The sequence below is a fragment of the Rutilus rutilus genome (assembly GCF_951802725.1).
Source record: "Rutilus rutilus genome assembly, chromosome: 4".
NCBI lineage: Eukaryota > Metazoa > Chordata > Actinopteri > Cypriniformes > Leuciscidae > Rutilus > Rutilus rutilus.
The window spans coordinates 469,343-482,812 of record NC_140212.1 but is presented as its reverse complement, the minus strand read 5'-3'; the positions used below and the strand labels follow the sequence as shown (position 1 = coordinate 482,812).

General features: G+C 41.0%; 1 protein-coding gene across 1 annotated transcript in view; it reads left to right on the top strand.

The window, feature by feature from the left end:
- LOC311289429 (chemokine-like protein TAFA-2) overlaps positions 1–6,921 on the top strand; it is an 18,904-nt gene extending 11,983 nt beyond the window's left edge. The window contains exons 2-6 of the mRNA XM_084407449.1: positions 1,539–1,624; positions 2,491–2,646; positions 4,070–4,194; positions 5,972–6,021; positions 6,703–6,921. Of these exons, the coding sequence (XP_084263575.1) occupies positions 1,540–1,624; positions 2,491–2,646; positions 4,070–4,194; positions 5,972–6,001 (396 nt within the window). The 5' untranslated portion in view covers position 1,539 and the 3' untranslated portion in view covers positions 6,002–6,021; positions 6,703–6,921. The remainder of the gene's footprint in view (positions 1–1,538; positions 1,625–2,490; positions 2,647–4,069; positions 4,195–5,971; positions 6,022–6,702) is intronic.
- Positions 6,922–13,470: the final 6,549 nt, after the last annotated feature.

Below are 13,470 nucleotides of genomic sequence, written 5' to 3'. Positions count from 1 at the left end.
TGTTACTCCACGCACACACACACACACACACACACACACACACACACACCTGTGACCGCGTTACACTAGTGTTACTCCACACACACACACACACACCTCTGACCGTGTTAAACTAGTTACTCCACACACACACACACACACACACCTGTGACCGTGTTAAACTAGTTACTCCACACACACACACACACACCTGTGACCGCGTTACACTAGTGTTACTCCACACACACACACCTGTGACCGTGTTAAACTAGTTACTCCACACACACACACACACACACACACCTATGACCGCATTACACTAGTGTTACTCCACACACACACACACCTGTGACCGAGTTACACTAGTGTTACTCCACACACACACACCTGTGACCGTGTTAAACTAGTTACTCCACACACACACACACACACACACACCTGTGACCGCATTACACTAGTGTTACTCCACACACACACACCTGTGACCGAGTTACACTAGTGTTACTCCACACACACACACCTGTGACCGTGTTAAACTAGTTACTCCACACACACACACACACACACACCTGTGACCGCGTTACACTAGTGTTACTCCACACACACACACCTGTGACCGTGTTAAACTAGTTACTCCACACACACACACACACACACACACACACACACCTGTGACCGCATTACACTAGTGTTACTCCACACACACACACACACCTGTGACCGCGTTACACTAGTGTTACTCCACACACACACACCTGTGACCGAGTTACACTAGTGTTACTCCCCACACACACACCTGTGACCGCGTTACACTAGTGTTACTCCACACACACACACGCACACACACACACACACACACCTGTGACCGTGTTACACTAGTGTTACTCCACACACACACACACACACACACACACACACACACCTGTGACCGCGTTACTCTAGTGTTACTCCACGCACACAAACACCTGTGACCGCGTTACACTAGTGTTACTCCACACACACACACACACACACACACACCTGTGACCGCGTTACACTAGTGTTACTCCACACACACACACACACACACCTGTGACCGTGTTACACTAGTGTTACTGCGCAACTGCCGTTTGTGACGCTCTGTTGCTGCATGTGTTGCTTAGTAACCTCTGTGGAACTACATTGCTTGGCGGAGGAATAAATGTGTTATAACGTCATATTTTTTTATTGCTGGTGTTTATTTTATGAATAAAATAAATATTAAAGTGAATATTTTTATGGAGTAACCTTTTTATAAAAGCAATAAGCCCCTTGAAGCCGTGATTTACAGTGGATTTAGAACAGCTGAGGGGGTTTACTCTCGTGGGGTCGAGCCTAACAGCGCCCTCAGCTGTTCTACACTCACTGTACATCACGGCTTACTGCTTTAATTTATGATGATTACAAAAATAATGTGATAAAAAGTCAACAAAAAAGCATCCCAAGTGTCAATGAAACGATCAAAGGTTCAGAAAGTAGATCCGGTCCTGATCCCGTTCCCTGTAAACTAATGCTCCGTGTGTGTGTGTGTGTGTGTGCAGGATGAGTGGGAGAGTTCAGAGCGTTCTGGCACCGGTTCTGCTGCTGCTTCTCCTGGGATCTTCAACACAATCCAGGGAACATCAGGGTGGGTTTCCCTCTCGTCTCACACACACACTATAAGACATATTGTCTTATTAATATTCATAATATTCATTCATATAATATTTCTATTTAGGGTTAGGGTTTATTTTTAGTTTAGGGTTTCAATTATTTTCAGTAAGTAATTTTAGCGATTTGGTTTATTTCAATTACAAATTTTTATTCATCTAATATTTACACACACACACACTCACTCACACACACACACTCACTCACACACACAAATACACACACACACACACTGCGCAATCACACTCACATACTCACTCAAAAACTCTCTCACACACTCTCTCACACTCACACACACTCTCTAAAACACACACACACACACTCTCATAGTCTCATATAAATGTCAGCAGTAATTAAGTCCAGTGCGCAGCAGCATGTAAATAATTCAGTTGCTGTAGTGAGAATAGTTTGTTATCAGCTCAACACTAATATCATCATCATCATCATCATCATCATCATCACAGCTCTGAGTGAATAAAGCAACATCAGTCACACGTCAGTGTTACATCTCTACGATTCGATCATTGATGTTCTATTAGAGTTTTTAATTCAGGTTTTCTCTTCATTTATATTATAGTTAACATTTTCTTTTTTAAGTTTTTAAAAGGGCCTATATATTGTTATTTTAGTTTAATTATATTTTTATGAATATCACACACACAAACACACTTACACACACACGCTCACACACACTCTCGCTCAACTCATTCACACACTCACTCCCTCACACACACACTATATATACCTATATATTGTTATTTGAGCTATTTGACACTATATTTCAGTAGTATTTTAAGTGTTTTCTGTGTGTGTGTGTGTGTGTGTGTGTGTGTGTGTGTGCAGTGGTGCGGGAGGTGCGTTCGGGCACGTGTGAGGTGGTGGCGCTGCATCGCTGCTGCAATAGGAACAAGATCGAGGAGCGATCGCTGACGGTCAAGTGCTCCTGCTTCCCGGGACAAGTGGCGGGAACGACCCGAGCGGCTCCGTCCTGCGTCGACGGTACGCACACACACACACACCACCGATACTCTGAGTAGGGATGCAGCGATAGGGAAAATTTTGGCCGATACCGATAATTCTTTATATTTGAATTTGAGCATGCATTTAATAAAGCAAGTGCTTATAGGCCAAAGTGCAGAAAGTTAATCAAGATAAGAATTTTGAGCAAAAATAATTGTGATTATTGGTTTAACCATTTTGCAGCATGACTAAAATATAGAGATACACTGATATGAAAATTTTGGCCGATACGATAACCGATAATTCTTTATATTTGAAAGCCAATAACCGATATATCGGCAGGTAAATATAAACCCAAATTTTTATATCATTTTTGAGAGCCTGATTACAAAAACAGAAGTCTCATTAAAATCCATGTCCCAAACACACAATTATAATGATGTTCTCGTTATAATTTTATGTAGCCGATATGACAGACTTGCGCTGCACATTTATATTAAAATATTTTCCTTTTTTAAAGTGATTCCCATCATATTTCCAGCAATTCAAATCCATCATGTTGAACAGTGCGTATCTGAAGGAAATAATACATTATTTATCGGCCAATATATCGGTTATCGGCTTTCAGATATAAAGACTTATCGGTATAGGCCAAAATTTTCATTTCGGTGCATCCCCTAAAAAATAATCCATTATTTATCGGCTTTAATATATCGGCCACATTTTCTTGTCGGGCCGATAACGATAACAGTAAAAATGACCATATATCGGCCGATACCGATATGGTGGCTGATGTATCATGCGTCAGTAATTCTGAGATACCCCTGTTAGCTGGAGTTAATGCATCCGGTGCAGTTTTAAATAAAAATATGAATGATACACTTATAAACATGTAGCGTTGGAAGAATGTTCACTCGGAAATTGCTAGTAAATTTTCCTCATGAATCAGAGCGCATCATTATTACTCTGTCTGTTAATGAAGAAACGTTAACGGCTGATTAAACTGTGATCGTCCCACCCATAATGCTTCGGCTCGCGCATGCTCTAGGAAATGAATCTTAAAGGGATAGTTCACCCAAAGATGAAAGTTAGCCCATGATTTACTCTCCCTCAAGCCATCTTAGGTGTATCTGACATTAAATAAAGATAATAGATTATAGAATATAAGATAAAGTGTTAGTATTAATGGATCAAGGGTTGCCGATAAAGATGCGCCGCCCCGGTTGAGTTGGAGAGTAAATCATGGGCTAATTTTAATTTTTGTGTGAGCTATCCCTTTAATGAGCAGGACGAGGGCCGGTTCTGATGGGTTCGGGCCCCTGAGTGCCGTCTGACCTATCACTGACATTCTGTCTCTGACATTCTCTGCAAATTAAAGTTGGGCTCTAATGTCCTCCATCGTGTCTCAAACACCTGCTAGTCACACACTGACCCGTCACGCACACACTCTCTCTGTGTTCAGCCTCGATCGTGGCGCAGAAGTGGTGGTGTCAGATGCACCCGTGTCTGGATGGAGAGGAGTGTAAAGTTCTGCCGGATCTCAGAGGCTGGAGCTGCGCCACCGGGAACAAGGTCAAGACCACCAAGGTATGAGGCTTTCAGCAGATACGTCAAGTTCAAGCTCACTTTATATTTGTATAGCACATTTACAACAGACACTTCACACAACAACCAGATGAAAAGATAGTAAAACCTGCACATAAAACACAGATAAGAGCAGCAAAACTGACTCAATATAACATAGTAGAACCAACCTTAGAGAAGAAATCAATGTCCTTTAATACCGTCTTTTCAACTCTCTAACTAATCTCCAGGGAGTCAAAAATATAGCTTTGCTTCTTTGTGCATGATTTAAACCGGCCCATTATGCTTTTATATAATTTAATATTCTACAACATTATTGATCTGAGCTGGACGATGACATCACGGTTTTCTCCAGAGCGGCTATATATATATATAAATTAACCATCACTGAACGTACTTAAGCTGGACTGTGACTCTATTTTCTTCTAGAAACAAACTTTGTTGCATTATTGTCCTGTTATCTCTGCTTTGAAACACTCTGTGTTGTAAAAAGTGCTGTATAAATAAAGGAGACTTGACTTTTACAAACATTCCCGTTCATGCAGTGTGAAATAGAGCTGAAATTCAGGAAAAGTCAGGAATTCCAGTCTCACATGTAGCTAATTTGCATAATGCCCGCCTCTGGTCCTGACTGGCTGAGCAGCGTCTCTTAGCTCCGCCCTCAAACGCTGTAGTGTATCTGAGACTGGAAGAGTTTGGCTCGTGTTGTTCATGTGGAGAAGACGCTGTTTTCTGAGATTGATACGGTAAACCCCACGCCATCGTCACTGTTCGTATCACTGAGATCAAGAGCTGAGATTCAGATATGATAATGAGTGTTTGCTTTCTGACCAATCACAGCACAGCAGCTCTCAGAGAGGCGGAGCTTAGAGAGACTGAATCTCCGAACGAGGCGTTTCAGACACTGAGAGGAAAGAGTGTGAGATATAAATATCTGAGTCTTTTTTCCCCTTAGAATTGGACTTTATATCTCACAATTCTGAGAAAAGATGTAAATCTAGTCTTCATCAATCTAGTCTCGTCTTCTAATCTTCAAAAACTACATTAGAAACCTTTAAAATAGCACAATCTGGGCACTTAAAGCCCTCACATTTGATGTTTTATGTCATTTTAGTTGCATATAATGACATTTGATGTGCTTTTTCTTAACACTATTCATCAGCTTTTATCACATGTTGCTCTAGTAATTTCATCTGCGTAGATTTTCTGTCGCTACTAAACTCTAACCATTCTTAAATCAAGATTCAAGCAAAATGAATTGTTTTCTGAACAAAATAAGTACGTTTATGCTTAAAAATCAAGGGTGGATGAAACGAAAACCTCCGTTAGGGTCAGAAAAATCATCTTTTCTCCGAGTGCGAGCGAGTCTGTGTGTGTGTCAGCTGAAGGTCACGTCCGTCAGTCTTCGGGATCATCTGTTCCCACCTCACGAGTAGATGAAGCTTTTAGCCCCATTAATGCCCCGTGTGTCACCGCAACACCCTTCGCCCGTCAGAGTCCGCTAAAGGCTTTAATTAGAAGCTTTTAATAGTAACCCAATGCAAATGTCCTTCTCCTGGTTATGACGACTGTATGAGCTCGTTCAACTTCTATCAATTATTTAAAGGGCCTCGCCAAACCTGTCTGGAGCCTAATTATTGATCCCAAATATCCGCGGTTATCTTCAGACGCCGGCAGATTAACCAGGCCAACCTCAGAGCTGGGATATCTTTCTGCTCTGTATGAAACACTAAACTAATGCCGTTTCCGGCTTTCATTTCCCATGTTTCGGTCGGCACAGATCTCCTCGGACCGGGACCAGCTCTGGTGAACACTGGAAACCGGAGACAGGTGAGCTGACCTGCAGAACACAAGCCCATCATCATCATCATCATCATCATCATCAGAGAAACCCATCAAAACTCTGCCTGATGTAAAACCCAGAGATGCGACTGATGTGTTTAATGTGCTTCATACACTAAAAATCTCACCGATCCAACACTTTTGACTGGTGGTGTGCGTCATTCTCTTCACAAACACACTTTTGTCAGATGTTTTATGGTGTTTGGAAGCTTTATTAAACTGAATAGTGATTGATCGGACATCTAATGCACTCCAGCGACTGTAGTAGCTTGTTTCAGCCAACCGTTAAATATATAAAAACAATATATTTTAAGTTAATTGCACAGTATGCATATATATTCGTGGCGATTCATGAGAGTGGGCGGAGCTTACAAGCTCTTCTGGCACGTTTTGCTCGTCGCGATTCTGATTGGTGGAATTTTGGCACAGCATCATGGGAAATGTAGTTTTTCATCATGAATTCTGCTGTTAAACATGATTATTTTTGAGAATAATGTTAAATAAGGTGTGCTGACGAGAAGCAGATGGTGTTGGAGAATGAATGTTTCTACTTCCTGTTGTGCTTTATTGGTTTAGTCAATGTGAACTGAAACTGAAGCAAACACAGTAACTCCACTATGGTTTTGAGGGTTAAAACATGCCTTGTAATGATGTTTTTACCTGTTTCAGACACCTGGAGACACCCGTTTCAGATCACAGGATTACAGGATCTCTAGAGACTCGATGAACTCTCAGATCATGAACACTGACGGACGCATCCGGAACATTTTCTTCCTGTATTTCTAATATGAATGTTCATGTATCCTCATATCAAGTAAGACCACTGCAGGTTTTTTCTGTACGTAAATGATGCATTCGCTCATAATAAACCATGATTGTCTTAATCTAGTCAGTCTTCCTCGTAGCGTCTGTGAGCGGATGAGCGGCTCGTCTCAGGGATTGTTCCCGGTCTCCGGTTCTGTGCTGTTTTACAGGAAGTCCTTAAATGACCCTCATGCGACTCTCAATCATTTCACTGTAAAAGAAAATATATATATTTTTTAAAATACAGTTAAAAAAAAACAGTAAAAATGTTAATTAATTTTCAAAAAACTGTAATTTACAACAACAAAAAATACAAAAGCCCTTTTGACGTCCATCATAAAAACACTGATGGACAAGATAAAGACAAGATTTTAAACACTAAAATAATGCAATCAACATTAATTTATGAAGTACAAGAAGAAACAGTTATTCAAATGAAAATTCTGGAATTCTGGAAAGGAATTCTGGGAATGCCAGTTTATGACTTTTCGCTGTGCATTATAAGATTTTTAATTCTTAAAATGGTACATTTAACTCAAATGTTTACTGTAAAATGACAGTTAAAAATTACTGTTAATCAGTGAGCCGGTTTTAAAATTACAATAATTTCACATAATTGCAGTGATGCATACATGTGGTGTCAGAATCAGAAACGGTCGCGCTGATGATACTGATATTTAATTGTTTTTAGATAGAAAGTTTGTGATATTCTTTCATAACACTGATGGTTTGCTGACTTGCTTTAGGCTGAACTTTAAAAGCATCATAATTAAAGCATCAGGCTGTGATAAAGATCTGCGCTGAGTGAGAGATGAACCCGTGAGACTTTCCTCATATCAGCAATAACTGAAACTGCAGATTAGTGCCAGCCTTTATTTATTGGTTTGTTTGTTTCAGACCCTATTGTATTTCATAAATGTTTTAAAAATTTTAGTTTTTTAATTTTACTTTATTTTATTATATATATAAAAAAAAAAATCATTATTTTGTTTTAGACCTGTTTTTTTTTTTTTTGCTTTGTTTTGTGTTAGACCGTATTATTATTATTTTCTTTATTTAAGTTACTATTTTATTTTTTATTATTTTATTATTTTATTTTATTCAGGTTTTTGTAGTTTTAGACTATTATTTTTCTTTTTATTGTATTGTATTTTATTTAGTTTTACACGTGTTTAGTTTTTTTATTCTATTTTGTTTTTGTTTTAGACCTTATTTTTCTTTCATAATTTTATTTAATTCTATTTTTTATTTTGTTTTAGACTTTTATTTATTAAAATAGTTAGATCCTATTAGTTTTTTTAAGTCAGGTTTTTTTATTGTATTTTATTTAGTTTTACACCGTTTGATTTGCCTTATTTATTCTATAATATGATTCTATCTTTATTCATTATTTTAGTTTAGTTTTAAGGCCTATTTTTTATTCTATTTTGTTTTTTGTATTAGACACTATTTTTTCTCTCATATATTATTATTATTATTATTATTATTATTATTATTATTATATATAATGACTGTCATCCTCCCATTTAACCAGATGAACTGAACGACACAACACACACACACATCATAATATTATTTTTTATTAATATTAATATTAATATTATGACCTTTTTTTATTTGTTTTATTTGTTTTGTGTTAGACCCTATTAGTATTAGTTTTTTTTTTATATATTTTATTTTATTCAGGTTTTTTTTGTTTAGTTTTCGACTCTATTATTTTTTCTTGTCGTTGTTTTTTAATAATAATATGTTGATCTGTATTGCTGATTGAGTGCAGCTGTAGTGTGTGTCGGACTGGTTGGTCTGGTGTTCCGGAGTGTGTAACGCGGCTCCACTGCACCGGTAGAGTGTGTGTGTGATGCATCGATCCTCCGTGAGGAAAAGCTGCTGTATATGAACACCTGAATATGATTATGATGAGCACTGAAGATGCAGTTATGCGTGTTCTGGAATCTTCTATTCACGCGCGACTGGAGTGATTGACAGGAGTGATGAAGCGTTGCGTTCGTCTCTCCGCCGCTTTTGTTAGACGTGTCAGATTATTGTAATCGCTCACAATGCAGCATTAGAGCATTATTCACCAGTGGCGCTTACATCTGCCATAATGCTGGAGGAGAACGCGTGTGTGTGTGTGTGTGTGTGTGTGTGTGTGTGTGTGTGTGTGTGTGTGTGTGTGTGTGTGTGTGTGTGTGTTTCATCAGGAACTGGAGCTCTGGTTGACCCCAATAATAATCCTTTATAATGTCATGCATTTTATAAATGCAATAAATAACTATTATTTAGCGTTAGCTTAAATATCCCACTTAAAAACTCTCTTTAGCTTAATAACTCTCTTTAGCTTAATAACTCTCTTTAGCTTAATAACTCTCTTTAGCTTAACTCTCTTTAGCTTAATAACTCTCTTTAGCTTAACTCTCTTTAGCTTAATAACTCTCTTTAGCTTAATAACTCTCTTTAGCTTAATAACTCTCTTTAGCTTAATAACTCTCTTTAGCTTAACTCTCTTTAGCTTAATAACTCTCTTTAGCTTAATAACTCTCTTTAGCTTAACTCTCTTTAGCTTAACTCTCTTTAGCTTAACTCTCTTTAGCTTAATAACTCTCTTTAGCTTAATAACTCTCTTTAGCTTAACTCTCTTTAGCTTAACTCTCTTTAGCTTAACTCTCTTTAGCTTAACTCTCTTTAGCTTAATAACTCTCTTTAGCTTAACTCTCTTTAGCTTAATAACTCTCTTTAGCTTAATAACTCTCTTTAGCTTAACTCTCTTTAGCTTAATAACTCTCTTTAGCTTAACTCTCTTTAGCTTAATAACTCTCTTTAGCTTAACTCTCTTTAGCTTAATAACTCTCTTTAGCTTAACTCTCTTTAGCTTAATAACTCTCTTTAGCTTAACTCTCTTTAGCTTAATAACTCTCTTTAGCTTAATAACTCTCTTTAGCTTAACTCTCTTTAGCTTAATAACTCTCTTTAGCTTAACTCTCTTTAGCTTAACTCTCTTTAGCTTAATAACTCTTTAGCTTAACTCTCTTTAGCTTAATAACTCTTTAGCTTAATAACTCTCTTTAGCTTAACTCTCTTTAGCTTAATAACTCTCTTTAGCTTAATAACTCTCTTTAGCTTAACTCTCTTTAGCTTAACTCTCTTTAGCTTAACTCTCTTTAGCTTAATAACTCTCTTTAGCTTAACTCTCTTTAGCTTAATAACTCTCTTTAGCTTAATAACTCTCTTTAGCTTAACTCTCTTTAGCTTAACTCTCTTTAGCTTAATAACTCTCTTTAGCTTAACTCTCTTTAGCTTAACTCTCTTTAGCTTAATAACTCTCTTTAGCTTAATAACTCTCTTTAGCTTAATAACTCTCTTTAGCTTAACTCTCTTTAGCTTAATAACTCTCTTTAGCTTAATAACTCTCTTTAGCTTAACTCTCTTTAGCTTAATAACTCTCTTTAGCTTAACTCTCTTTAGCTTAACTCTCTTTAGCTTAATAACTCTCTTTAGCTTAACTCTCTTTAGCTTAACTCTCTTTAGCTTAATAACTCTCTTTAGCTTAACTCTCTTTAGCTTAACTCTCTTTAGCTTAATAACTCTTTAGCTTAACTCTCTTTAGCTTAATAACTCTTTAGCTTAACTCTCTTTAGCTTAACTCTCTTTAGCTTAACTCTCTTTAGCTTAATAACTCTCTTTAGCTTAATAACTCTCTTTAGCTTAATAACTCTCTTTAGCTTAACTCTCTTTAGCTTAATAACTCTCTTTAGCTTAATAACTCTCTTTAGCTTAATAACTCTCTCTAGCTTAATAACTCTCTTTAGCTTAACTCTCTTTAGCTTAACTCTGTTTTGGGGGGAAATCGCTCTGAAAGTGATTCTAACGATATCGTTCCTCCGTGTCATTATCGTTATAGTTGTGGTGTGACTTAATTACTTTTTATGTCATCATTTTTTACTTTTTATATCATACTTATGACTGTCAATATTTTCATGTAATAATTTTCACCTTCTGTGCCATGATGTCAGCTGTCATAATTATGATTTATTAAAGCATTTATGTGGCAGAAATGAGCTTCAACAGTTTAAACTTTTATAGCTTAAAAAAAAATTTCACCAAATTAATTCATCTCCAGTTTTGGAACCCCATGAAATATTTATAGATTTTTACTATTTCAGAGAGAATAATGAGGACTGTTGACCCCCGTATTTAAATTTAATCATTACATGCAGGATTTATGAAGTCGCTCGGTCCTGAGAAATGAAGGAGGACTGAAACTGCAGATGAAGGAATAAGACGTTCCTGACTCGTTTGAGCACAAACTCACTTCATTATGATGCAGATTTCAGAAAACTTGACTTAATATCTGGAGTCATTCTGCCTGACCCTGACCCTAACCCTAACCTGGAGTCATTCTGCCTGACCCTGACCCTAACCTGGAGTCATTCTGCCTGACCCTGACCCTAACCTGGAGTCATTCTGCCTGACCCTGACCCTGACCTGGAGTCATTCTGCCTGACCCTGACCCTGACCTGGAGTCATTCTGCCTGACCCTGACCTGGAGTCATTCTGCCTGACCCTAACCTGGAGTCATTCTGCCTGACCCTGACCTGGAGTCATTCTGCCTAACCCTAGAGTCATGAGTCATTCTGCCTAACCCTGACCCTGACCTGGAGTCATTCTGCCTGACCCTGACCTGGAGTCATTCTGTCTGACCCTAACCTGGAGTCATTCTGCCTGACCCTAACCTGGAGTCCCCCTCCTTGAACTGCCACCTTAACGTGGTGGAGGGGTTTGAGTACCCGAATGACCCTAGGAGCTATGTTGTCCGGGGCTATATGCCCCTGGTAGGGTCTCCCAAGGCAAACAGGTCCTAGGCGACGGGTCAGACTAAGAGTGGTTCAAAATACCCTTTATGAGACAAATTAAATCAAGGACCGTGACGTCGCCCGGTATGGCGCAGCCGGGGCCCCACCCTGGAGCCAGGCCTGGGGTTGGGGCTCGTATGCGAGCGCCTGGTGGCCGGGCCTCCCCCCACGGGGTCCAGCCGGGCTCAGCCCGAAGGAGCGACGTGGGGCCGCCTTCCCGTGGGCTCACCACCTGCAGGAGGGACCGTAAGGGGCCGGTGCTGAGAGGATCGGGCGGCAGTTGAAGGCGGGGGCCTCGACAACCCGATCCCTGGACACGGAAACTAGCTCTAGGGACGTGGAATGTCACCTCGCTGGCGGGGAAGGAGCCTGAGATTGTGCGTGAGGTAGAGAGGTTCCGACTAGAGATAGTCGGGATCACCTCTACGCACGGCTTGGGCTCTGGAACCACACCCCTTGAGAGAGGATGGACTCTTCACCACTCTGGAGTTGCCCATGGTGAGAGGCGGCGGGCTGGTGTGGGTTTGCTTATAGCCCCCCAGCTCAGCCGCCATGTGTTGGAGTTCACACCGGTGAACGAGAGGGTCGTTTCCCTGCGCCTACGGGTCGGGGATAGGTCTCTCACTGTCGTGTGTGCCTACGGGCCAAACGGCAGTGCAGAGTACCCGGCCTTCTTGGAGTCTCTGGGAGGGGTGCTGGAAAGTGCTCTGACTGGGGACTCCATCGTTCTACTGGGAGACTTCAACGCCCACGTGGGCAACGACAGTGACACCTGGAGGGGCGTGATTGGGAGGAACGGCCCCCCTGATCTGAACCCGAGCGGTGTTCAGTTATTGGACTTCTGTGCTAGTTACAGTTTGTCCATAACGAACACCATGTTCAAGCATAAGGGTGTCCATCAGTGCACGTGGCACCAGGACACCCTAGGCCGTAGGTCGATGATCGACTTTGTGGTCGTTTCATCTGACCTGCGGCCGTATGTCTTGGACACTCGGGTGAAGAGAGGGGCGGAGCTGTCAACTGATCACCACCTGGTGGTGAGTTGGATCCGATGGCGGGGGAGGAAGCTGGACAGACTCGGCAGACCCAAGCGTACTGTGAGGGTCTGCTGGGACCGAGTAACCCTAACCCTAACCCAGATCTTCAACTCCCACCTCCGGCGGAGCTTCGTCCAGATCCCGAGGGAGGCTGGAGATATTGAGTCCGAGTGGACCATGTTCTCCACCTCCATTGTCGAAGCGGCCGCTCGGAGCTGTGGCCGTAAGGTCTCCGGTGCCTGTCGAGGCGGCAATCCCCGAACCCGGTGGTGGACACCGGAAGTAAGGGATGCCGTCAAGCTGAAGAAGGAGTCCTATCGGGCCTGGTTGGCTTGTGGGACTCCTGAGGCAGCTGACAGGTACCGGCAGGCCAAGCGAACTGCAGCCCGGGTGGTTGTGGAGGCAAAAACTCGGGCCTGGGAGGAGTTCGGTGAGGCCATGGAGAAGGACTATCGGCTGGCCTCGAAGAGATTCTGGCAAACCGTCCGGCGCCTCAGAAGGGGGAAGCAGTGCCCTACCAATGCTGTCTACAGTAGAGGTGGGGAGCTGTTGACCTCAACTGGGGATGTCGTCGGACGGTGGAAGGAATACTTCGAGGATCTCCTCAATCCCGCCGTCACGTCTTCCATTGAGGAAGCAGAGGCTGAGGGGCTCAGAGGTGGACTCATCCATCACCCAAGCTGAAGTCACCGAGGTAGTCAAGAAACTCCTCCGTGGCAAGGAACCGGGGGTGGATGAGATCCGCC